This window comes from Bombus huntii, chromosome 8 (genome assembly GCF_024542735.1).
Source record: "Bombus huntii isolate Logan2020A chromosome 8, iyBomHunt1.1, whole genome shotgun sequence".
NCBI classification, from domain to species: domain Eukaryota; kingdom Metazoa; phylum Arthropoda; class Insecta; order Hymenoptera; family Apidae; genus Bombus; species Bombus huntii.
Genome location: NC_066245.1, coordinates 1,145,137 through 1,172,348, shown reverse-complemented (window position 1 = coordinate 1,172,348; position 27,212 = coordinate 1,145,137). Strand labels below are relative to the sequence as shown.

Below are 27,212 nucleotides of genomic sequence, written 5' to 3'. Positions count from 1 at the left end.
TACAGAGCGCATGCACGGTTGGTGGGGCTAGCCACGCACGCAAACACGTAAACTCGTGCAATCCTGCTGCAAATCGATCGACTTCTCACTTGTTTCGAGAGTGTAGTGCGTAGTACACTCTGAAAATTGAATCGTAGGACACGACTTCGACTACGAGAATAGAAAATAATTCCAAAATCGATCGACATGACGAAGGATTGGGAAACGGTGGCCACGATGGCTTGCATGAAAGGCCTGCTGATGCTGTTCAACTGTATTTTATGGGTAAGAGGCTGTTTCTTTTGCTGTAATCCACCCTTGACATGTAGACTCGAGAAAACCTTGGAATACCTTTCACCCAACTGTTGCACGATATATTATCGTTTCGATGTCACAGCGTTATTCGAACGTCTTTCCCCATTCAACTCATCCTTATCCCATTCTTTTATCGTCCGTTATTATTACGTAGAAAGGACGTAGAAAGTAAGTTCGAAAGATGATGCAACAGTTTGAAAGTTGTTCGAGTCATTAGGGCACATGGTGATTTTTTCTGCGAACAAGAACATTTCAAAGAGAGTTTACCGATGTTTCGTGGAGATCTGGAACAAGTTTATGAGAAATTATCAATAAAAATTGAAAATCGATAGGCAAGGATACTTTGCGATAGTTTGAAATTGTTCGACAACGACTGAAAGTATCGGGGCTGTTAAAGATAAAATTACGTTTTATTAGCGTAACAGGAAAAGAGTGTATTCAACGAGTTTAGTATTTACACGATCAAGTTGGCATTTTAGTATAGAATTTGCTTACTTGGTTAAACTTAATATCTTTGAATATTTGTTATTTAGTTGGAAAAATAAACAAAATTTACTGCTTGGCACCAGCGAGATATCATTTGGTTTGTTATCGGTGTGTATACGTTATTCGTGCTATCAGCATCCTGTTCTTACGTAGATGAACGTTATCGTCAACCTTATCGTAAGCTTTTTCCCTGACAAATCGTTAATCGTACAACATCTGCTCGAATTAAGCTAAATTAAATGAAACCCATTATTTTATTAAAAATAACAGTTACTATATAAGTAGAAAATAAAATATTTGTACATTGTACCAGTAATAATTGTATTATTTGGCGTTCTAATAATTAATTACTACAATCGTTACTTCAGAGAAAGATAGCAATTTGAATTACAACTCGACTGGACAAGATCCTCTATCTATCGTATAGTGCCATCTTTTTTCATTTGGTTTGATAGTACACATAAGTAAAATTTACGTAAATCATTTGTGTAAATCACTTAGGTATTTGGCATATTGCTACTGTGCATCGGAATTTGGATGCGAATTCAACTTCACGATTACATGGACGTAAGCCCTGAGAACAGCAGGGCAGCTTTATTGGCATTGGCTTGTCTGGGCGGTATTTTAACTTTGACAGCGACGCTCGCTTGCTGTTGCACAACTCGCGGCCATCCAGCCCTCTTATTCCTGGTAAGCGAATTATACTTACTTGCTATTTTGCTATTTACGGGAAATCTCTGTCACCTTTACCTCCACAAGTTGTGCCACTAATTGCATTTCAAACCGTATGAATAAATTTCTTGATTTCTACCGAACGCGTATCATCGATTCGATTAGAAAATCCGTTGTCCTTAAATACGTTGACTTGTTAAATCTATAATTAATCTATAATCACAGAATGGAATTTCACTTTACAAGCTATTTACTAAAAGATTTTGTTTGCAGTACGGTGCATTCTTAGCTATCGTTGCGTTACTGGAACTTGCGGCTGGTGCATCGATTTATGCTTACCGTACCAATTTAAATGAAAAATTCGACCACGATCTCAATCAAACAATGTCCGTCTATAGGCACGACGAGACCAAGACCATCCACATCGACACTATGCAGTCTACAGTAAGCGAACGTATATTTACTATTTACGAATGCAAAATAGCTACAGAACAAATTATTTCTGTTTAATTCTTTATTTTATTCAATATTATCTCTTACGTTACGTAATTTATATTTATCGATACTTAAATTACCTACTTAATTTCATTATGTGACATATTATTTTACATAATAGGCATTCTTACAAAAATGCATCGTAGAAAACGGTAATTACCTACTATTTGTGTTGCCAGAGGTGTTTAAGTACATAGCTATCTGTGGCACTGATACAACTAATAGAAGCTAATGTACCATTCGTTCAATCAAATCAAGCCTAAAACGTATATCACTTCTTTTGAAGAACAAATTCTATAATTTTAATATTACGTACTATTTAGCAATGGTAGCTAGCGTACTTTTCCTTAACCATTAAAAGCAACGGAGGTATTTCGAGTAGTAAAATCCCTTACTAATGTATGAGAAACGTGGGAGCCATACGAAACACCGGGACAGCCGCCAAGAGATTGGTATATTGTATAGCAAAATAAAGAAAATTATGCGTATAAAAAAGTACACTTACTAAGAGACTCGCGTGGGCGGCAATATGGATCGCTAAAGGTACAGCGCTCGTTTTATCCTCGTGCTATTCAGAACTGAACCGAATGAAATAAACGGTATTTGGGCAGTGAAAGCTCGTAAGTGTAAGTTCTTTTAGACGCGGCAACAGGAAACAGGATCCGACACCTTCGTTTCTTCAAGGAATTGAACGATGAACAATTCGTCTGCACCTCGACGATCCATATTGCCGGCTCCACCATAAACAGACTGAATCGTTGCATAAGTGGCGGACTCTGATTTTAGTTGCAGTGCTGCGGTAACAGAGGTTTCACAGATTGGTCCGATATGTCTCCACCGATGGAAATTCCACTGTCTTGCTGCAAAGTGGCACAAGATGTGTGTAACATTAATGACGTAAACGATATTTATACTCAGGTAAGATAAAAACGAAAGCGATATAGTAATAAGCGAAAGTTGTATGAAGGGGAAGAATCTAGAAATAACGATATAGAAATACAAATTACGTTGAGAAAGATTTTGTTCGCGTGCCACTTCGAACAACGCAACCTTGTTGTAACAAAGATATTTACGGACATACTTTGTTTCTTATTACTCGTCTTACATTGTCGGACAAAGTAAAAGAGTGCAAAAGTAACGCATCTACACGCACGCATATTATTATTATTCTATAACGAAACATTCCATCAGACACGTAGTACGTAATATATGCATACGTACAAGGATTCAGGCACGTTTCTTATAATTTTAAGCTAATCATAGAAAAGACAAGTTGTTCGAAGCAAAAAGTTACAATAATTCAAATGAAAATTTTCAGGGCTGCTACACTCGTGTGTTACGACTGATAAACGGCAACATCGGCTTGGTCGCTGGAATAGCAGTCGGCGTAGCATTCTTTCCGCTTATAGGGGTCTTCTTAGCCTGTTGCTTAGCTAGCAACATTAATAAAGTCAAGTACGAGCAGGTTGCTTAGAATTTGCGCCGGTTGCAGAAAAGCTCGTCGTGTCGGTAAGAAAAATGCACAACGTTCGAAAGTTGTACAATTACAATTTGTAACAAATAGGCAAATACGAATCTCTCTTCCGTTTTTTACGACAACTGCTTTCGACACGTTCCATCTTACGCACACCGTTTGAGCTTCTCGCTCCAAGCGCGAACATGTATCTTGCTATTACTTCTTACGCTTATAAATACAGATACGTTGAAATTCTCAGCGATTCGAATGAAAAGTTCAACGTGGATCTGCACACTACGTAAAACGTGTTAAAGAGTTACACGTTCGATATTTTTCTCAGAATTTAATCATACCCATTCTTCGAAGAAACGGGCAATTGATAATTTTTTACATATTACAAGCGTCTACATGTTATTATTATCCGTATATGTTGTAAGAACCTTTTAAATATCTTTATTGTCATGTTGGATTCTCATAAAATTCTTATAAGAACATGTTAAATAGTTACTGCGTGCTGTGCATAGTTGCACAAGAAAGAAAACACAATCGTAGGAGAAGACCGGAATGAAGAATATCAAATACGATAAAATATGCGCGTTTGCATGAAGAAAGAATTCACATTTCATGAAAAACAGATCCACGATTATCGAGGTTAATTAAAGAAAAAGATACGAGTTCTTCGATGCGTCTAATTAGCGCAAATTTGATTGTTTTTTTTTAATTAAGTCGATGAAAGGAACAAGTCGATAACTGCGTCTGATTGATGATCCTAATGTTTCGTTATGCAGTTAATCGCATAATAAATTGCCCATTCAGTCTTGCAACGATAAGAGCGCACAGAAAAACATACATAATTCTATAAAATAAACTGAAATATAATCCGACTAGATGGAACAGATCTTATTAATTGTTTAGATCATTGTGTTGAAAAATATTCTATCTAATAAAGCAGATTAGACAATTCCAGGAAAACCTCAAATACGCTAGCACTTTCGAACAATGTAATTTAAAGGTATTTATATAAGGTAAATGAAACTACATGCATGTATGAAATATCGTGTAAGTATATATCTTTTCAAGAGTATATTTTATGGATATACCTGCATAATCTATACGCTCTTTTGTTATCATCGATGGTACCCCTACTTTTCCCTATTGTTTTATCATTTTGAGTATAACTAATGAATTCATTTATCAAGTATCTTTAACCTTTAAATTAAGGAAATACAAATATAAAAAGCATAAACTAACGTTTGTAGCTCGGTACAGTTTAAAGTTCAGAAATTGTCAGAAAATACTTCGGAATATATTTCATTCGGCGCTAATATTGAACACGTTTGAAGACTAGAACGCAAAGTAACGTCCGTTTGATAAGTACAATTACGATCCGAAACATCAGTGTACCATAATGATCGATCGACGAATACGTATAACCAGATATAACTGGCAAGAGAAAATTCCGTTAATTACAGTAATACGCGAAAGGCTTGAAGATACAACTTCAAATTCTATTTTTGTTATTAAACAAGACTCATGTTTACACTAATTTTTACCAACTTTTCTTTAGCTTTATACGTCACAGTGTTTATATTTTTAATAAAACCAAACATACTATTTACTACTATCAGTTTAGCGGTACTATTTAATAATAATATTTAGAGATTTAACGTAATTACTTTGTTCTGCTTGCGATAGTTGTTAGCTTACTCGTTAGTTGCGCGTAACAACTACGTCTAAAATGTTACATCGTTTGGCTAAAATTTCATTATTAATGGTTGATGATTTCCTAAATATAAAACAGGTGACGCGATTGCCTTGTGATGTATGTATGTATGTATGTTTGTATGTATGTATATGTGTATGCATGTATACGCATATATGTTGGTATATATCTATCTTATAGCGAACATTTACCTCATAACGGTGCTACATTGTACCGCGAGACACGCGATCATAATTTTACCGTAATTCTATCAGACGAATTATTACCTGTTTCACATGGTATCTCCTTTCGATTACGATGGTATATTATCTTACAGCATTATATTTGTTCGGGATTTGAAGTGGCCATCAGTTTATGATTTGGACAGCACATCTCCCTTTTTTGAGAAAGTCAAATTTCGATTTGCCTTTCCCAAAAATGGGAGATGTGCTGTCCGAGCCATAAACTGACGACTCCAAATCCCAAACAATATCTTCACGTTAGAGAGGAAACAAACAAATAACTTATTTTTCGATAATTGTGATTTTCCCATCTTATACAGATATATATACGCATGTACGTGTATACGGATAAAAATATGTTTGAAAAATACTTTTATCATTTTGTATTTTTTCCGTTATCTTTTTTATTTCACTCCGTTCCGATTAATATTTCAGAAAATGGCAGAAACAGTTTTTTTCAGAGATACATCGATCTTTCTTGTTTTTACAACTTCGCGACATGTGTAATGTATATTTTTATGCGCATATAAATACATATATAAGTTGTTGCAGAGAATTATTATTCTTGAGAGCTATATTGTACGTCATTTACGTCTATACAATATTTAATGGAGAAATTAAGATCGTTCGATTATATGTCACACACACACACACACACACACACACACACACACACACACACACACACACACACACACACACACACACACACACACACACACACACACACACACACACACACACACACACACAAATACACACATACACACTATAAACATATATGAAAAACATTCTGTTTTCTAACATTCCATCTCGTTACATAGATTATAGACTATATTTCTAGATGGTCCTGGGAAACTCCTGTTAAGCATTAGGTAAACTACCGTGGAGTTTTAGTCGGTAAGTCCGACATTACCCCGCTGCTTCCCAGAAGTACGGTGGGGTGTCCATGACGATTTCCCCACGTAAAAAAAAAAAAGAAAAAAGAAAAAAAGAAAAAAGGAAAAGAAAGAACTATATTTCTAGATATACATATGCACGTAGTACATTGATCTATATTTAGTCACATAAGAAAATAAGAAGACAAATTTTATCATCAATTTTATCATTTTGCTTTTTTGTTAAAAGGACACGACTATGTTTTACGTGCTTTAAAAACAGCTTACTATAGTTTTATCTTTACAGTGTTCGTATTCGTATTCGTATTCGTATTCGTATTCGTATGTAATTAAACAAAATTCCATGTACGTAGTATACAGATGTTTCTCGTCTAAATGTTTCCGTCTCCTAAAATTTTAAACAAGTTTAGACTAATATATTAAAGAAACGAATTGTTAACCGAACAAAAGTGATTGTCAATTGTACATTGTTCAATTATACGCATACGATAAGACTTATTTGATGTATTGTTTTACAGAAATTTGAAAAATTATTTACGTTAATATACGATATACCGTGCGTTTTAAAATGTGCAAGAAATTTGATATACATAAATCCTCTGTTTCTGCACAGGCGCTATCTAAAGCTCAAATTAAACGAACATCGTCGCTCACAAATAGACACAAACAGATTTCACATATAGATAAACTATTAAATCTTATAAATAACAAAAAAACAAAATATACATGTATTTATTATATTCGTATTATATTCAAATATTTCAAAATATATATACATGTACATATTATAATATATGTATAATTATATTTCAATATAATAAATATAGTATTTCAATATATTTAACCCGTCGTCTTTAACCCTTTCGCTTCGAGCGCCGCATATAGGCGGCGACCATGCGACGACTCCTGAGTCCGGCACCCTGTATATCCGGCATCCAAATGATGCATATACAAGTGCTATCTGTAGTGAACAATATATTTTTTCGTTATCGGCAGAACATTTTGATTTCATTGACGTGTTGGATTAATCATTTCTTAAAGTTACTCATTATTGAAATCATGCAATATATTTCAAACATCCAAACGATCGTATACTGTTTCATGCTAAAAAATCTATTAAATCCATTGACAGTGAAACGGTATTTCATATACGGTTTTTACAAGAATTATTGATATTTAAGACTTAGGAGAACGTATATACAGCAACCACGCACACTGTGCGTATTTCCGGCGCGCGTTTCCGTTCAGTGACAGTACTTCGGCGGACTGGACTACCGCAGCGAAAAGGTTAAGCCCGCATACCGGTTCGTTTCTGACTGATTTTAAGTAATTTTTCATTTTTCCCATATATATATATATATATATATATATATATATATATATATATATGTAGTACCGTAAATATAATATTATATCGATGATTTATTTACGATGAATGAATTTTACAGATGTTGATTAATCACAAATACTTATTATGGTCTAGACAACGCAAGCGTTAATTTGTAACTCTCATCACAACGGATCCAACGCTCTCTCTCTCTCTCTCTCTCTCTCTCACGCGGACCACACTCTCACTTCTTGATTTGCGTTCTCTGACTCCTCAAAATGGTATTGCCCGCCCTTCAATCTTCTTTGTCTTCTCTCGGAGATGACCCCCCACTACGCTCGGATCACGCCACCGTTCGCGCCTATGATCGCATTGCACCTTCCGTGTGTATGTGGAAAAAAACGGACCGAAGGCGAATCGACGTTTCTGGAACTACACGCTGGTCGCTACATTGTATGCATTTCGCCAGTTCTATACGACGATCTGTTTGCGGCAATGCATTATACTATCCCGGTATCTTTTAGGGTTTTTGTCCACGATACTACATATATACTATAATGGCTCACTCTACTGACTCATTCGCTCGCCGTTTGAATTAAATGATCTTTTTCATTTGTCTTGCATCACAATTTTTTGGCTCTCACAACGTTTTATAACAGCGTTGACAATATACAGACAAAATATATAGTCTTTGTTTTTGATACGCCAGTGTCACGTATCAATTGTTGCTATTCATTAAAATAAATATACCATTACTAGGTGCCCTTTTTAACATACCGATCCGTATCCTTATAATTTTTTAGAATCTTCAAACTCAAAATGTCGCTTCAAAATAGAAAACGAAGAGCAATTTGAGAAACACTATCGCGCTATGAGTGTGAAAATTGTAACGTGGGGCTATGTGTCGTACCGTGTTTTAAAATATATTACACTCGATTGTATTATTAATTATTAAAGTAGATTATTAAAGTTAAAGTATATGCATCGTATCTTTAAGGAAAATTATAACTTAATTATCAAAGACTTCGTTCCAATGTGCTTCCGTAGAAAGAACAGCATTGCAGTGCTGTATCGTTTAGGCGTAATTCGCGTCAAACTATATCGTACAGAGAAACAGCCCCATAACAGAGAAACAAAATACAACTGTACCTAAGAGGTTAAGAACACTAGGCGGAATGCCGTCTAAGCGTTCTAAAATTTGTCTCGTACGTTTCATCGGTCGAAATCAATGTAGAAATATAAACTGCATTCATTGTTCGCCTTTTAAAATATACATGACATTATTATTTTAGGTTGATTATTAATTTAGGTTTTAGGTTAGAATATCACACGTATAAGTAAGAATGCAATGAAATTCAAAAGAAGAGTAATCTTTAAAAAACAATCCCTAAAAGTATCTATTTTATAGAGAAAGACGATAAAAAGTTTTCTAATATTTAAAGTATAAATTCGACAGAAAATTTCGGATTTAACGAATAAACCAATAGTAAGGAACTCGATTAATTTTCTTAACTAATTTCACTTGTCTTTCAATCATTCGATATTTCCTATCAAGTCGAACCCATTCCCATTATTTCGACTCTTATTAAATTCAAGCAAAACCGTTCTATTCTCTGATAAAGTATCGAAACTTTGTCAAAAACTTCTGCTCCTTTCTTTCAAGCTGATTGATAAAAGTAGGCAAATTTCTCTAACGGAGAACCTGGATCAAATTCATTTTACGCTTGGACGTCCGACATTTTATGGTTAGAGGGTCGACACAATCAGTAATTACGGAGGTTAAATTACAGAGAAGCCCTTTGCCCCAGGACGGAATTATTTAAGTGAAAGGAATCGAACGTAACGATCAAGTTACGGTCTCTTTTGTTTACTTTACTTCCTCACACTTAAATAATACAATTAAAAATAAAATTAGTAAGGTTAATAGAATGATTAATTCACTTCATAAAATTGATACTGATTTCGAAAGAAAAATCATATTGTTATCAGTTCGCGGTAATAGCGCTCTTGTTGGAAATAATCACTCATGCAGCAAATAACCGCGATCAGTTGAATGAAACAGAAACAGAGCATAGAACAGACAGGCAGGCTACAAATATTAAACGACATGGCAATATCTAACATCTATCCGTCGATCAGTCGGGTTTAATTAAATCATGTTTTCAGCAATGGGCGTATTATGTTTCAAAGAAGCGAAGTGAGGTTATCGTATTGGCAAGTAGAATTAAGATAAAATCCTACTAATCTTCCTACAAACTTCTATTCTATATATTATACAAAACATTTTGAAATCTGCACTTTGTAATGCTAACGAGACACGATTATCGTAATTAATAATCACTGATTATATCGGTAAAATTTGAAACGCATCTCAAAACATGTATAAAAATTATGAGATACTTACTAGAATTATACATTTCGCAAAAGTCACTAAAGTATATAAACAGTCAAACATTCAGTATATTAATAAGCCACAATATACATACATCGATCGTAGAACCATCTTTACCACTAATTGTACGTTTAAAACTATTGTTCACGCTGTCCACTATTTTTCACTTACCGCTGATCAAGGCATCGTAGCAACGTTCGCTATATTGTGGCCATATTCAGTATTTAAATTAATATACAAAAAGAGAATAGCAATAAAATCAAATAAAGAGAATAGGAAAGTTTCCATAAAATTATGAAATAAAAAGAAAGTAAAAACAAGTGCTTTCCTATCTTACTTCGTATAATCGCGAATCGTAAAAGTTTGTTTTTGCCAAAAACTACAATTTCAAACTTTCGATAAGAAGCGGTTAAGGCGATAAAAGTTAAGACGTGAAAAATTAAGATGATAAAAATTCACGCGTTGAAAAGTACCGACAACTAATAAAGTTGAGATCACAGGATCGCAGTCTTGCCAATAAAACAAGTCGCTTTACCCATTCTACCTTATCCATAAGACGTGGTCGCGCCGATGATACCGACCGATATCTTACGATTACAATACGAATATGTCTAATAATTGTTCGTCCTAACGTACAATTAAATGCCTTTTATATCGTTTAATATCGTAAGATAAACTTCAAGAAATGCAATGACATCTTTTTAAGCTTTTGAGAATTGAGAAAGATATTTTACTCGAAAAGAGCTACAAGATAAAAAGCTATGTCATCTTTACTCATACAGAAATCAATGAAACTATTTAATGAAGCTAGCTACGATCGTGATTAAATATTCAAATATTTATATTTTATTCATACGCGTACTTATATCTGTATGAATATATTTGTCTTCATTCATGATCGTTCGTAATTAATTAATCAATTATTTGCATTACACAGCATTATTCATGCTGATAAAAATCGCGATGTGCAAGAAGATCTATCCTGAACTAGTAAATAAAACACACGGAAAGAAAATACGTACTACCACTCACGGGTATAATAAATACCCGCGGTCACTTTGTCCGTAAAAAATTGTACGTGATATAACCAGTCGCCCATGTCGATTTGGATCTTTCGTCCTACGACATGATTGAGCGACTGGAGGGACAAAAAAGCATGCGACTCACAGTTACACACGAAGAACGATGTCGACGATGTTGATGTACTTCAGAAGAAACCATCATGAAGGCTGTCATCCTGGAAGAATTATCAAACCTTATAATGAAAGTACAGGTTCTGTAATATCTGTAACAAAAGATGGAACAATATATATACCGTTTATTGTTGAAGACAATATTTTATACTTTATAATTATTACGTTATAAGCAAATATAATAAATACAATAATACGTCGCGAACAACGGAAATTGACAGTCGCGACAAGTCATAAACAAGTCGATCGTATCGAATCGACAAATTTCCGAATATTATAAAACATGTATCTTTACATTGAACATTAACGAATACTCTGAATGCAATTAGAACTGATTTTATTATGATTATACTGCGTGTTGCCGAATTAATTATTATCCATTTACCACAGATAGTACGCTATATTATATCAAGAATACAAAAACATAAATATTAAAATCATAACAAGAATACGAAAGAAAATGTAGTATTTTCTACTATTATCAAATATGTATATGAATATTTCATAATACGATCGATTTGTAATAATTATCTATCAAATCGAATGTCCGCCATTATAGGTTCAAATGCTTCGCGTATAATATGACTTCATTCTAATAAAACATGGCGCGCTTCCACTGACAGTTAAACAAAGCTGCGCAATACGAAAAAAACGAGATGCGCAGAGCCTGTTCAAACCTGTCTGTGATAATGTACTTTCTCGAATGTAGTGAAACCTATCGAAAAAGTTGAAATAACAATTTGTCATAGTCGATTTACGAGTAACGAAGCAAAATGAAAATGTAATTTGAATTTCTTATTCAAATGAAACAAAAGCCAGAAAAGAAAACGTATGCATACGTTTGCCTTCTTTAAAATAAATGAAATATTACCACGTTTCGACGAACAGTTATCACATTTATCATCGATCGCTGCGATGGCGCCGTCTTGACTTTCATCTCGTCCTTTCGAATTTCGCAGTATCCCTCTATTAATGCTCCGAAGTTTCCCTCGCAACCAAGCAATAATCTGCACAAAAGAGGAAATATTAAAATACAATGAAACAATCAAGGTTAAATTGCATCTTGAAAGCTTGATATTCGAGCTACCGGTACATGACAAAAAAAAAGAAAAAAAAAGAAAAAGGGAAAAGAAAGACGATCGAAGAAAAAAAGATAATCAAATACTAGAGTACGAGGAATTTTAGTAAGTTATCGAATAACAATGTACCTTAGTTAAACGAAGTTTACAGTAGCGTGTGTTTCCGTGATGGTAGGACGATTATGAAAGCATTTGCTACGCAATAAAATAATCAACACCTATCGCGGAGTGACACTAAAACACGTCTAATCGCTTCCACTTTCGACATTAGACTGACCCCCCGGCTGCACCATTGTTTACTAAGGTAATTTCAATTGGTAAGGAGTGGGGAGGGGAGGCCCTCTGGCAGGTCAAACGTATATATACATATACTTGGGCGACAAGAGTCGTTATATTCCTGGAAAGGATATATCTTCGATAGTGAGGGTATTATGTTTCAAATAAAGAAATAATACGTTAAACTGATTGTGAAACGCGAAGATGCGCGTAGAAAGTAAACACGTAAGTAAAGTAAGCGTAAGCTAATATAATCTACATGAACAAAATTTATAAATTCGAAACCTGGATATCTGCGTTTAGAAATTTAGTAGGCGTGTCATAATGTAATTTGATTAAATAAAATTTGTTGAAAAATGGAAAAGATAATAAACGGATAATAAATAAAATGAACAGAGATTGTCGGTTAGGTTTGTTACCAAGTTCACAGTCGATGACTTTCCTATTATAATTATCTACTTAGAATTAATTAATTCTTATGGTTTTTAGAGGTCAGAATTGTATTTATATTCTCATAATGCTAATTTCCATAGTAATTCCATAGTGAGCATAAGTAAGTCTACAACTAATCTATTTACTTGTTTAACGCTATAGACTATAGACAATGTGAAATGTAATATAGGATGCGTGTTCTCTCTCCTGTGATGTACATATGTATATCTATATCTGCATTTTCAACTCGAGTTAACTGTAGATGTTTTTGCTATCTTCTTCTATCTGAGAACATGTAGCTGTATTGGCAGTAAGACGCTTCGATCACTGCGATTGGTCCATTTGAGGAATAAAGTTTCATCACACGAGTATATCAACGGATTCTGTATAGTTGTGTGAGTAAGCAAAAGGAAGAAGGGAATAAGGAAAAAAGCTTAGGAGGATCAGTTAGTTCTCGACAGTCTGCTTATTTAGATCGTTTTTTCGTTGTGCATAAATTTGTGATAAAAGTTCTTATTTCGCTTCATAATGGATATAACTAAGAAAACGCGGGAAAATGCTGTGGAAGAGTGCCAGTTGATGACCAGATTGTTGGAAATGTTGCAAGAAACGAAACATGAATTGATGCAAGAAAATGGACAACGCCGCTTAACTGCTTGAGAAATCATTCGTGGTGAAAAGCAACGCGTGAAAGATGCTGAATTTGTTTCTTGGCCGTTTTCCACGAGATTGTTACGAGATTGAATTAATGCCGATGCTCGAAACAGTCGGTCGTTTGATCGGATTGCGATTGATTTTTTGGAACAACTCGCGGATATGCATTCGCCTTATTCAATGATTCAAAAGTAGCGAGAAGCGCATGCGCAAAATATGACGGTTATGAAATCAGATATGGACATCGTACCGGCGTCGTTAAGTCGGTTGATAATCACCGGCTTTTCTTTGGTGGTGCATCCAAGAACAAATGAAAGGAAGAATTTCTACATAAGTTGAACAAGATCCTCGAGGGTATCACTGATATCTGTCTGTATCCAAGTGTACATGACAAAACGTTGAATCGTGGATTCATATTCGTCGAGTTCAAAGATCATAGAGCAGCCGCGATGACAAGACGAAAGTTTAAAAATATCGTGGACACGAACGCCAAAGATGTACTCGATATAATCTCGATGCATACAACCGTTTTACAAAATTTCATTAGAGAAAAGTTTAGCGCTACTTCTTACTCTAACCGTTTGCGCGCAGCGAATGAGCTCACTTTTATGTATAAAGTAAGTGTATACGATCACATTTATTTATATTTGTTTCTATTTCCCGAACATATTTTTTTCATTTTCTGATTATCTATTGTCTGTTTCTCGCATTTTCTTAGATAACTATTGTTAGACAAACCCATATTCTGTCCGAATATCACGGACAAACCCATATTCTGTCCGAATATCACGGAGAATCAATGCCAACGATGCAAAACGCTATGGTTGTTGCATGGACAAAGACTATCAACTGATAGCTTTTACGTTCCAGGATTTTGGTGAGTATACCAAATGAGAATATCCAGTTAATTTTTGCGTAATTCAACGCACGATACGTTCTTCGCAAATGTACTTGATAACAATAACAATAACAATAACAATAACAATAACAATAACAATAACAATAACAATAACAATAACAATAACAATAACAATAACAATAACAATAACAATAACAATAACAATAACAATAACAATAACAATAACAATAACAATAACAATAACAATAACAATAACAATAACAATAACAATAACAATAACAATAACAATAACAATAACAATAACAATAACAATAACAATAACAATAACAATAACAATAACAATAACAATAACAATAACAATAACAATAACAATAACAATAACAATAACAATAACAATAACAATAACAATAACAATAACAATAACAATAACAATAACAATAACAATAACAATAACAATAACAATAACAATAACAATAACAATAACAATAACAATAACAATAACAATAACAATAACAATAACAATAACAATAACAATAACAATAACAATAACAATAACAATAACAATAACAATAACAATAACAATAACAATAACAATAACAATAACAATAACAATAACAATAACAATAACAATAACAATAACAATAACAATAACAATAACAATAACAATAACAATAGCAATAGCAATAGCAATAGCAATAGCAATAGCAATAGCAATAGCAATAGCAATAGCAATAGCAATAGCAATAGCAATAGCAATAGCAATAGCAATAGCAATAGCAATAGCAATAGCAATAGCAATAGCAATAGCAATAGCAATAGCAATAGCAATAGCAATAGCAATAGCAATAGCAATAGCAATAGCAATAGCAATAGCAATAGCAATAGCAATAGCAATAGCAATAGCAATAGCAATAGCAATAGCAATAGCAATAGCAATAGCAATAGCAATAGCAATAGCAATAGCAATAGCAATAGCAATAGCAATAGCAATAGCAATAGCAATAGCAATAGCAATAGCAATAGCAATAGCAATAGCAATAGCAATAGCAATAGCAATAGCAATAGCAATAGCAATAGCAATAGCAATAGCAATAGCAATAGCAATAGCAATAGCAATAGCAATAGCAATAGCAATAGCAATAGCAATAACAATAACAATAACAATAACAATAACAATAACAATAACAATAACAATAACAATAACAATAACAATAACAATAACAATAACAATAACAATAACAATAACAATAACAATAACAATAACAATAACAATAACAATAACAATAACAATAACAACAGTAACGCGACAAGGCACCGAGTCGACAGTTTTTCAATTTCGATACGTGTACTGAATGAAGCACTTTTTATTGCGACCTTTGTCGCATTTCTCTCTCCTTCTAACCGTGTATTCGCGCAAAGGAAATATCGTGGTCTTTGTCCACTGCCAATCAGCGCTGTAATCAGTCATACTCTTTTTTAAATTCCCAAACAAATGATGGCCACGTTAAACAAGCGAGAGAGAGAGAGAGGGGGGGGGAGAAGTTAAACAGGCAGGATGCATCTTGTGGATTAATATTAAAGAAACACATGTAGATGACAGATTCTCGAAGCCACAGGTTTCATACATGCACATAGAAGCGGAGTTGCATTCGATCACGTTTTTTTGTAGAAACTTCAATTTTTCGAAGTTACGCGTACAAAGAAATAAAGGTTCGATCTATTCGCGAAGTGATAACGTTGCAACTTTGTAGCCAAATACAGAAATTTCAATGTTATACGAACGCGCAAACCTTTAGAAAAAATAAGAAAACTCTTTCGATCGCGTGAACGCCAACGGGCAAAATTTATTTAAACCTTGGATGTTTCATCAAGCCACGAATACTGCAAAAAAGGGGCGCGCTATATAAAAGGGCACGGAAAACACGTTGTTAAAGAAACGATGTACATGGCAACAAATAAACGTGCCGAAAACACACTGAAGCGCATCGCGAGCTCTTTTGATGGATTGCCACGCAAGATTGATCTATTCCATCTACGGAAGGCAAAATAAATGGAAAAGAAGTTAGAAGATTTAAATGAAAAACTTTCGAGGATAGCAACAGAATCGATTCACCAGGCAGTTTCTATTTGGTGCTAGAAATCGTTTCGAACACCTAACCTAATTTTTAAGATTCGAGCAACTTTAAGGCGAAAAAGCGATACAAATGGGAAAATAAAATTACATTGTGGCGGTAAAGTTCGTGCGTTTTCGGATGTTGGTGTTAATACATGCTGAAATTTTTGGAGATTGAAATTGGCAAGAGTAATAGAAAAGAATAGCAATGAAATTAATAATAAAATTATCTCGCAATCATCCTTCCGAAGAGATAATATAATACATTACGCATATTTGGATTAAAATATTTGTCGGAGATGGAAGGACAGCAGGATTTCCGTCGAGAATGCTGGGGAAAACTCCCAGTACCATAGTCAAGATTTTTATGTTTAAGCAATAAAAATAAGAAAATAACTTTTAATGTTCCAACCTGGCGTTATGACGATGGGTTCGGGTTTAAGGTGACATAACGGGTCACTAGATGTAGCTACGGTCACGGGAGGGACGTGTACCTGACACAGGTACGGAATGATTATATGAGTTATCGAGAAGTTACCCGACCCGATTATTACACTGATACTTGCCATCCCGTGGTCCGTGGATTCGTTAACAAATCTGAAGCCATTGTCACTAGCTTCGGGAGTACCTAATCGCCGTGACTAACCGCACTTCTTGTAACAACCACCTTATCGTAATAAATCGCATTCGTGTCGTACCGCATCCATGGCTAATCCCTAAGAAGATACATCGGCCGCCCACAATCTTACACCCGATGAGACTCCGACATATTTACAGGTACACACGTAGTCAATGAGTGCTTAAAAATTCGTAAGAATATCCATCAAAAGGATTAAATACGTATGTAACGTATCGCGCTTTTATCTCGTTTGTGAAAAGAATGCATGTATCCAATTTGTTTCACATTATCTCTCATTTATAAGGGAAATCTGGCCCATCGGTTCGTCTTTTTCTCATTCACGTTCTATAAAGTATGAAAGTTCCCAAGTCGAAAATTATGTACACTACGTTGAGGAAAAGATAAGTTGCAGAGTGCTGTCGATAGTCACGGGTAAACGAAAGAGAAAGAGGGTACTGTATAGGTGCATGGTCTTTTGATGGATCGTCTGGTGCGATTTGCGATCCAGTGGATCGGATCAAGAGCGGAAAGGGCCGCCAAGGCTAAGTGTAAGAGAGGAGGGTGGCTAAAGGAAGATGATAGAAGGAGGAGAGGGCGTACACTTTCAAACGAACGTCTGTCTCCAGGGGGGTGGGGTGGGGTGGGGTGGGAAGGGGGGTTACAGGTGGTTGTTACTGGAAGAAAGAAAGAAAGAGAGAGAGAGAGAAAGGAATGCGTCGAAGAAGGTGGCTGAATGAAAACGGTACGACGAAAAAAGCTGCTGGGGAAAACCGCGCACGAAATGCACGCAATTTCATTACCGACAGAGCTTCGTCGAACCTAACTCGAACAACGAAGTACAAAATGCACGCGTCAACTCGTGGAGCGTTTCATCCCTTTCACCGTTTATATCGCACGCGTACGCTCGATATCGTTGTTCCACGAATGAATTTGCTCTCATACAAAACGAAAAGTAAATTACCGTGTAACCTGCAATGGACATGGAGTAGCGCGATACCAAGTATCTCTCGAACTACTGATTGCGAAACGATTCTCGAACAATCATCGGCCGATATTCGTGTGAAGCGTGCGCTAAACAACAGTCACACAGAATCTCCTCGGATCAATCGGACGATCAACGACTTATCAACGAGACGCGCAGAGTGGATCGTTACGGACAAGACAATTCGGACGAGCGACAAATTATCGATCGGTTATTAGATACGATCGATAATTATTAACGCGAATCAACGTTCGATATAGAAATGTAGATGGTGCTGCAAATTGTAAAATAAAGAGGGTTCGTCGTCGTTGAGGATACTAGGAGCAACCTCTTTTGACAATTATAAGAATTAATCGAGGACAGGTTTGGGCAGACGAATGCAAAAAGGAAAAATATTTCTCGCCAGTTGTAACGAAGACAGGAGGAATTATACGATACGAACGAGCCGGTACGGTCGAACGAAATTAAAATCATTGCGGCCCAATGGGCCAAACGATGTAAACCGTGCTAGCACGAGGATACCGAGGATGCCAGAATTTAACCGCGCGCGCCACCCCGTAGATGAGAGCAGCGTTCGATGGTAGGATGCAGAATGGGTGGGCAGAAGGGGATGAGGCGAGGTTTTGCAAGCTCGTGGCGCCACTTGCGTGGCCTCCCCAACGTTTGAAAGGGGTGAAGGGTCGTGGGGGCGGAGGGTTGGTTGCAAGCCTCGATTCTAGGCTTCAGTCAGTCGTGCGAGGAGCGGGACTCGCTAGGGTGGAAGGCTCGTTGCGACCGTTCTGGTCACCCTTGCCTCGGGACAGACTCCACCTGTTTATCATTCCGTCGCGTAAACCAACAATAGACGCACCGTGTGAAACGCGAAACGTGGGCGGAAATGTCGCCGACGTCGATCAAGAGAAAGAATCGCGGGCTGATCGAACGATACACGAGATAATCGTCGTTGAAAAGGGGTGGATGGAGTGCCGGCAGCCTAACCAGTGATTTCGGCGTGATAAGCAGCTTAATTGATCAGGTGCGATATATATCGAGAGCACTTAACTGTGATATGCGCTCTCTCCCCTCCTCCACCCTCCCTCCCTCCCTCACATCCTCTCATTGTCTCTCTCTCTCTCACTCTCTCACTCTCTCTCTATCTCTAACTCACTCTCTTTCTCTCTTCTGTGCTACACGTAACACACGTTATACTAACTAGCACGAATCCTTCTCTCCGTATCTGTCTGTCTCTCGTTGTTTCTCGTTCACGTTGCTCTCGCTCGCTTTCTCTTTTCGTATCAGTAGTGGCCTCTTTCTGTGTCTTCCTGCAACAATTTTTGTCTCCCTTTCTCTGCATCTTTGTCCTTCTCGTTTTATCCGTTGTTCGATCTTCTTCTCTGTCTGTCCTAGCTATCTTGTCTCCTCTGTTTTGCGCCTCACCCTATTCTCTGACCTTCTCCGTGTTCCGGCCACTCGGCTGATTAACCGTGAAACAGGGTGATTAGGAACGCGACGGCACGCGCACATACGTAAACGCGCATACATTGTAACGGATGATAGTGGATGGAAGACGACGGGGTGCAACGTGACCTCGTGGCGAATGTTCTTCTTTTCGTGCGCGAGTCGGTCGGTAAGAGCGCCCGACCAGCTTTGCCAGGCCGTTCTTCTCTTTCTTTTGCTCTTCTTTTTTTCGCTAACAGGACGACAGTTCTATCTATATGGCTCGCTACTTCCATCGAGCGATCAAGCTCTTTCTTACGTTCTGAACGCGATACCCGCACTCTCGTGAATATTCGACCAGCAAGTTGTGCTTTGTGCATCTTCCAGCGTAACGTTCTTTCAACCGAAAACTCGTCGTTCGTTTTAGTGCGCCTGTTTTAAAACCTGTTGTCGTGGACACGTTGTCTGTGAGCGAATGTCTGTGAACAGATGTTGGTGCATTTGGGAAAATCGGACGAAGTTCGACGTTCGCCTTGAAAGTATTTCGAAAAACGCGATTCGACCACGAGAATTATACGAGAGAATTTAAATTCGTACGAAAGTCGTGGGATTTGCGTTGATCGAAGATCGAGGGGAAAAATTGTTCCCAGTCATGCAAGAATCGAATAAAACTGTTTCCTAGGCGCTTAAAGGCCATCGTGTACGTAACAAAAAGCTAAAAGTGAAGTTCAAGGTAAACGTTAATAAGGTTAACGTACGTGTTCGTTCGATACTCGAGGATAACGATACGCTTTGACACGGAAAATGTCTTCCGCCTTCGAGTACTCTTGCTTCTTACTTGTAAACTTTGATAGATACATAGGGATAAAAAGTCGACGTTGCATAAAAAATCATCGAAATCGTTGTTATCAAGAACAGAAGTTTGCTTACTTGGAGAAAATGTGTCTTACGAGAAAAAAATACGTAAAATTTGCGTTATTCGTTTCGTAAGATATAACTTCGAAGACCATAGAAAAATTAATCAACGGAAACAAAATAAATAGATAAAGAGGAATTAAATAAAAAGAAATGGTAATTTGTGATATTTAATAGAAATAGTGGTCGTAAATAAACGTAGAATCAGAATTTGCTTACGAGTGGGTGGGACAAACTAAGATAAGGCAAACGTTGGATAAAATTATTTTTCCTTTGGTAGGACGCGTTCCTAATCAACTCTACTCCGCATTTCTTCCATCTCGTAGTTTCATTTCCATCTTCTTCGGTCACCGTCCGAAATCCCTTCTATCTCGATCGACGAACTTGGTAAACGAGATCCGAAAGCTCAGCACACGTCTTGCGGAATAGCGGAGTTTATGGTCTAGTCAGAGCGAGTAGGATCGATATTTAAGGAAAAAAGAAGCATACGCGTGAATTCCTGAATTTAAGGCCAGCACAAGCGCAGATATATCGTTCTTTTCCTTTTTCTTTCCTCTTTTCTTTTTATTCCCCTTTTTATTTCCTTTTTCTTCCTCCTTTTATTTTCACTACAATGCAGCGAGGGTATCCTTTATCCTCAAATTAAATTCTTTAAATATTCACAGGGTCCGTTTCAAAGATCGATTTCAAACATTTTTCTCATATTTTATTCATCGAGACATTCTCGGCCATGTAAAAGTGTCGAGATTAGCCAATTACCACACTTTTGCCATCTTTCATCGGAAAGTTCAAATATTTGATCCAAAAATCTACCTACCTTGCAACGCAAGTTTGACGCAAGTAGACTAATAAAATCCACAGATTTCGTATACATGAAATTCTTACGTTAAAAGGTTTTAAATCTTCCTTCAAACGTTTACTTAGACTTAGGTCGAAGATACGCATGAAAGCGACCAGCATTTTGTTGGAGTTGTAATTTCCCAAACAGATTCAGAAAAAGAAACACAGATCGTAATTCAACCGATTAATCGTTCGTTTCGTATTTTACGTAATGTAAAATAGACGTATTAATTAAAGGTATCCCGGTCCGTTTGTCCGTAGCGGCCACTACTTGCAGCGACTCAATTGCTCACTTACTTCATCGTCTGGATCGTCTTGATCGTCTTGATCGTCTTGATCGTTTTAACATTTTTCCACCCTTGAATCAGCATCGAATCGAATCAGCATGGAATCGAATCAGCATCGAATCGAATCAACATCGAATCGAATCAACATCGAATCGGATCAACAGGCCAAGCTCGACGGTTACGAATAGACGGAGTTAAAGCTCGATCTAAACGCGAAACCGGCGATACGCGCGTATTTCAAGCGCACCGATTAAATTTCAAACTCGATCGGGCGTGGCGTAAAACATCGATTCGTGATTTGAAAAGCATTTTTTGTTTTCGCCTGTCTGCCTCGTGTACGCTCGTCCGATGGATCGACCGAACATTCGAGCTCGAGGGTCATTCGAACTCGATATCTCGTCAGCACGAGTACATCGCTGTCGATGTGCTAAATGATTTTAAAAAGAAGAAAACGCGCGATGTCTCGCGCAGCTGGTTCACGTGCACGAGCAATCGACACAAAAGAAGAGGAACGCAAGGCTCGCGCCTCCTGGAATTGCGAAATATCGACGAAAAAATACCCATCTTCGTTCTATGCTGGCTCTCTCTGCCTTGTCTCTAATAGTTGGACGAACAGGGTCGACGCTTCCGCGTGTCAGTTGCTTTACCGCTGCAAACCAATCTGACAGTTTTTTTCGTCGCGTATCGCTGTCCATTAAATCAGACGTACGTCCACGCGTAGATAAACAGACTACAATTCCATTTTAAACGACTTCGTCGCTGAGAATAAAACTCGGCGCAACTTGCAGAAGAAAGCCGAAGAAGAAGGAAAAGTAATCTATGCAGAATATAAATTTTATTAGAAATATAAGCGAAGAAGGCGATTCTCGAATCGTCGAATCTCAAAGTTTCGTTTTATCTGCTTCCTTTTATTCTCTCTACGTCTGAAAATTCCGTCTTCCACGTATTCGTGGAGCACGACGAAAGTGGCAGTCGATGTTGATCGAAACTGATACGATCCTTACGATACGATTAAAGATTAGAAGTTAATCGGAAAAAATACAAATTACCAATTACCACCGAAACGCGTAAATCGCCTAAATATGGCTGAACCATCGTGGAATTCAGCCAACTCGCAGAGCAAACAGCAGGTATCTCAGCGAGTATACACAATGGTTACTCACAACAAAGTAAAAGTCGCGAGGGAGGACGATCGATGCCGATGAAGAACTAGATAAAGGAGAGAGATGGAAATACGAAATTCTAGAAACGCGAGTATCGACGAAACGACGAACGGGCAAAAGAAAACTGAAAAGTTGCAATTCACAGGAGAATGTATCCGCTGTGGTGTGACGGATGTCGAGCTACACGGTGCAAAGCAGCGCCAACGATATTATCCGCGTACACCCTTTGTTAAGCCAGCTGCGTCCATTTCGTACACGTATGTATAACTTTGCACCCATATACGAGTACAGCTAGCTAGTACAAGGTTGCACGCCTAAAACGTGCTGCGCGCCCTAAGCTCTCTCGATCTACTACACTGCGTTTTAACTATACACCGCTTTCCATCCTACACGTACCTATGCAGAAAGGTACGTATTTGTTACAAGCACTGGACATACGCGTAGACGACAACGTGGCCATTGCGGTTAAGTATCCTGTTCGAAGAATCTTTTAGCATCGACCTGATCGTGATTCGCAATTATCCAAAGTATCCGCATATCGTAACGCGGTTAATAATAATCCGGTTATTTCGTTACGAATAACTGGATCGATGTACCGTTTAAACGGTGTAAGCAAACGCAGAGAACGAACGTCTTAGCTTCTTTCCCAAAAAATGTATCGCCATAAGGTAACTTTTTAAGAGAAAATTCGAACAGTTAGATCATCGAATTCAATGTCGCACGAGCGTTCAAAGATTCGTAATCAGATGGAAGCATAGAGAAGCCAAGCGAGCGGCGGCCTGGCGAATGAACGTTCCCTCGTGAAAACACGCTCGTGTCACGCTACGATACGAGAATCCTCGATGACTCGATTTCGATTCGCAAAAAAAAAAAAAAAAAAGAAATAATGCCACTACCACCGGACCACCTGCTCTCCGTACCTTTTAAAAGCGAACTTGCGGGAATAATGGCTTCCTAACGTAAAGCCGGGACGCGTCCAACTTTGAAATAAAGAGGCAAGAACTTTCAGCTGCCAATATTTTCGCGTAGCTGCGGCACATTTTAATAACCTAAACGCAAGATCCTGGTAATGTCGTACAGACGAGTAAAGCCACCGACATTTTCCACAGCGTACACGGGTATTTCATTTGCGAACGATAAATTTCCCCGAACCGAACTGCGTCTATCTTCTTCGAGTTTTATTTTTTATCTTCGTTCGTCCTTTCCATCTTTCTCTCTTTCTTTCTTTGCGAATACTAATCAACGTAATTGCTTCCAGAGCTCGCACGTGCAGGGAAATTCATATAAATTTGCTATTTACGCGCGTATTGTTTCCACATCGACCGTATTTGCCGTATAAAAATCATAGACACGCTTTAGTGATGAAACGCACGGTATTGTACGTTTTATTTCTCGTTACATTCCGATAGTTGGATGACAAAAGCAAGTGCAAATCTTACATAGGCTAAAGTGAAATGCATATGCAGCCATATTGTATATGCATATGCATATGCAAATGCAACCAAGGTCATAAAATGACATTTCTGTTTATTCTTTAAAAATGAGTGGAGAGAGAGAGAGAGAGAAAGTTGAGGGAAAGGAAGAAATAGTTTATCCTACTCTAGTCGGTAGAAACTTTCATCACACCATCCCTAAAGATAGGATTGTCACGTAAATTCAATATCAGACAAAACTATAACTACTACCACTACACACACACACACACACACACACACACAAGCGCGCAAACTATCGAGTAGATCGGAAGCGTTCAGCGGTTAGCGGTTACAAGTGGAAGATTGAAAAAACGTTGGAAAGAAGTTATCATCGCGAGAAAAGCTATTTACACGAGCATGAACTGCTCGTTAAACGTTGATGCAGTGCATGTATCGTAGCTGTGTTGCATTTCCTATACATACAGTGTACGCGTGACACATATACACTAGCATTAGTGGCTATCGTCCATTCGTTTACGAAAGTAGAATCAGGAAACATCGGATATCGTTGTCGAGCATGGAGAGATCGAGCGTTTACTGAACGCCAGATACACAACCTCGATCACCTACCCGGTCGACAAACGATCTACCCACCGATGTAAATCCTCGTTTTCCAGACCATAAGCTGAATAATTATTAATTAATAAAGTTGGCCTGGTGACACAGTAATTCGTATACCGTTTCTCATCCCATCGAATCAAATTTTACCAATTAGAAAATCAAACTAGAAATAATAAGGGTGTAGGGATGGCGGGCTATCTCGAGTCTACCTCACTATCGACCGGTGCATCGCTATGTTTGATATTTAAATGAAATTGAAATTTCAACTGTTGCGCTCGCCGTATAAACATTTCCTTTGTAAAGCCTAATTCCTTCCCCAGCATCCTTAGAAGCGAGATTATTCGCAAGTTACGTTTGCCTTGACAGAGAATGTGGGCATAATTTTTTTCAAATATCGAACCTACTCAATCACGAACCAACAGCACGATCCACTAATCTTCTTCTTCCTAAACAACAAATAGTTGATTCGTTGGATATTCGCTCGTGAGTAACGATCGGAATATCACGGCTGCGCGAGAACTGTTTCTTCGTTAAACATACAACCGATGTTTCCATTGAGAAAATTGCAATTTTGGTTGCGTGCGAAGTCTTCCAAGCACGTTGGAAGAATCTTTAACTTTGGAAAAGTAAAATAACAGCGCACTTGAACGAGCAAGTAAATCAAAGTCCGTGCAAGTTGCACGTTCGACGTGTCTACTACACCGTGCCCCGTGTCACTCCGTAGTCACGAAGAAAATCGATCGAGATTTATCGCGCTCCACTTTGTTTCCCGGCTGTCACAAGAGAAGAACGTGAATAGCCAGCTTCCACGAAACTGCCGGGGGCTTCGCTTTCGTCAACTTTCGTCGACTTGACGGTATACATTGAACATTGTTCATCCTGTTTCATAGCCCCATCGAGTATTAATCCATTAACACTCCCCGCCTACATTAACTTCGGTTGCCAAGTATAATTGGCGCTATATATCGTAGTCCGTTTCATCCGTTCGCTGCACCAGGCAAGCAGAAATTTACTGCACCAATTAACGACTAAATTACCACGCAGATAATCTTACATCGTTTCACCAGCAAACGAGAGAAGGTCACTGCAGTTCGTTTAACAAGGTACGAATAATAAATATCGGTGGATCATACGGACGCGTACGTCTCGATTCGTTCGATAAATTAAAAATAACTCCTTGCGAAGAGTATTTAAAGAAATTGTGTCTTCTTTCTTCTTTTTTCTTTTTTTGCAATTTCACGTATACTTTAACATGCATAATAAGATATTTATCAACTTGCCAATTCGAGTCACGAGACAATCTAATCAAAATTTCATCATCTCCTTCTACTTGCTTTCGATACTTATTTATTTCCCGAATCTTTATTTTTATTAGAGAACGTTTGAAATAATTGACTTTAAGAAAGTAGTAATACGTTCTAAAGTCTATAACAGCAAAACTATTAACCTTGATCGAAAGCGAATATACCTATAGAGTACGAGAAAAGGGAGGTTAAAAGAACGAACAGGCATATACGTAACATCGACCCGACAAGGACTCTGCAAATTAGATCGAAATTTGTTCAAATCTACTTCCCTGCTGTTGAGGTCAATATCATATTCAAATCGATACAGCTCGGTGATTTCTTGAACTCGGAGATCAAATCAGATCATAAACGTAAAAGCTTTCCGAGTGGTACGTGTTTCCCATATAGTCTCAGGGACTAAAAGAATTCTCGAAACCTGCTATCGAACGTAGTCGCTGTACCTACCACTTTGTAACATTTTTCTTTCATTTATTTATTCGTAACCATTACAGGCTCGACGCTATAGCTAGAACAAACAAAGAGTGTACAAGAGAAACACTCGACAGCGTGTCTCTTCTTTTTCTTTCTTTTACCTCTCGTGTTCCGCGAGTCTTTCGTTAAATCACGTGACTTAATCCCGTTACGATTCGCCAATTTTTATTTCTCAATCTCGCTCATCTTTCAACAAACGAAAACATTGTTAATCTTCTTAGGAGTAGCTTCGAGGCAATGTGGAAGCGAAAAATCACGTATATTCCTTTATTCGCTGGACTTATGAAATATTTCAGCAGTGGATAAATACGAATGGAAGAATACTCTGTTCGTGTAACTTAGCGTAGTGGCCATCGCGCACGCTATACACACCCCAAGATGTGTACTTTGTAAAATGAGAAAAACATTTCTTCGTCCGCGTAGGTTCAACGCGTAATTTTCTTTTACTTTTTCACCATGAGGTTAATCTTGCACGCGTAGGTGGTGAGCGTAAAATGCCAGAGCCGAAATCAGAACGCAGCCCACGTTCTTTTCCACTTGTAACGCAACTTTCGACATTCCCAGCATAGTTTCGTTCCACTGTTTCCTTACACTGCCATGGCAAC

At 37.4% G+C, this 27,212-nt stretch overlaps 2 protein-coding genes and 1 long non-coding RNA gene across 3 annotated transcripts in view; 2 read left to right on the top strand and 1 right to left on the bottom strand.

Annotated features, from left to right (window-relative positions):
- The first annotated feature begins 4 nt into the window (after positions 1–4).
- Positions 5–7,085, top strand: LOC126868503 (tetraspanin-7-like). Its single transcript, XM_050624014.1, has 5 exons — positions 5–264; positions 1,282–1,470; positions 1,726–1,896; positions 2,734–2,865; positions 3,266–7,085. Exons 1-5 carry the CDS (start codon positions 187–189, stop codon positions 3,419–3,421), a joined length of 726 nt encoding a protein of 241 aa, XP_050479971.1. The 5' UTR covers positions 5–186; the 3' UTR covers positions 3,422–7,085.
- LOC126868510 (uncharacterized) lies at positions 271–12,779 on the bottom strand. Its single transcript, XR_007690617.1, has 4 exons — positions 12,367–12,779; positions 12,030–12,165; positions 11,133–11,250; positions 271–529 (listed from the first exon to the last, which is right to left on the bottom strand). It is a non-coding gene; the product is annotated as an uncharacterized LOC126868510 (long non-coding RNA).
- Positions 12,780–18,890: 6,111 nt separating this feature from the next.
- Positions 18,891–27,212, top strand: part of LOC126868487 (uncharacterized) — a 72,308-nt gene continuing 63,986 nt past the window's right edge. The window contains exon 1 of the mRNA XM_050623985.1: positions 18,891–19,187. The gene's annotated coding sequence lies outside the window, so the exon portion shown is untranslated. The remainder of the gene's footprint in view (positions 19,188–27,212) is intronic.

What these genes read in the sequence shown, in the direction of transcription:
- LOC126868503 (XM_050624014.1), top strand. Translation starts at nt 187, where the DNA reads ATGACGAAGGATTGGGAAACGGTGGCCACGATGGCTTGCATGAAAGGC. An exon ending in ATCCAGCCCTCTTATTCCTG is followed by an intron (nt 1,471 to 1,725) that starts GTAAGCGAATTA and finishes TTTTGTTTGCAG; the next exon opens with TACGGTGCATTCTTAGCTAT. An exon ending in TCGACACTATGCAGTCTACA is followed by an intron (nt 1,897 to 2,733) that starts GTAAGCGAACGT and finishes CTCTGATTTTAG; the next exon opens with TTGCAGTGCTGCGGTAACAG.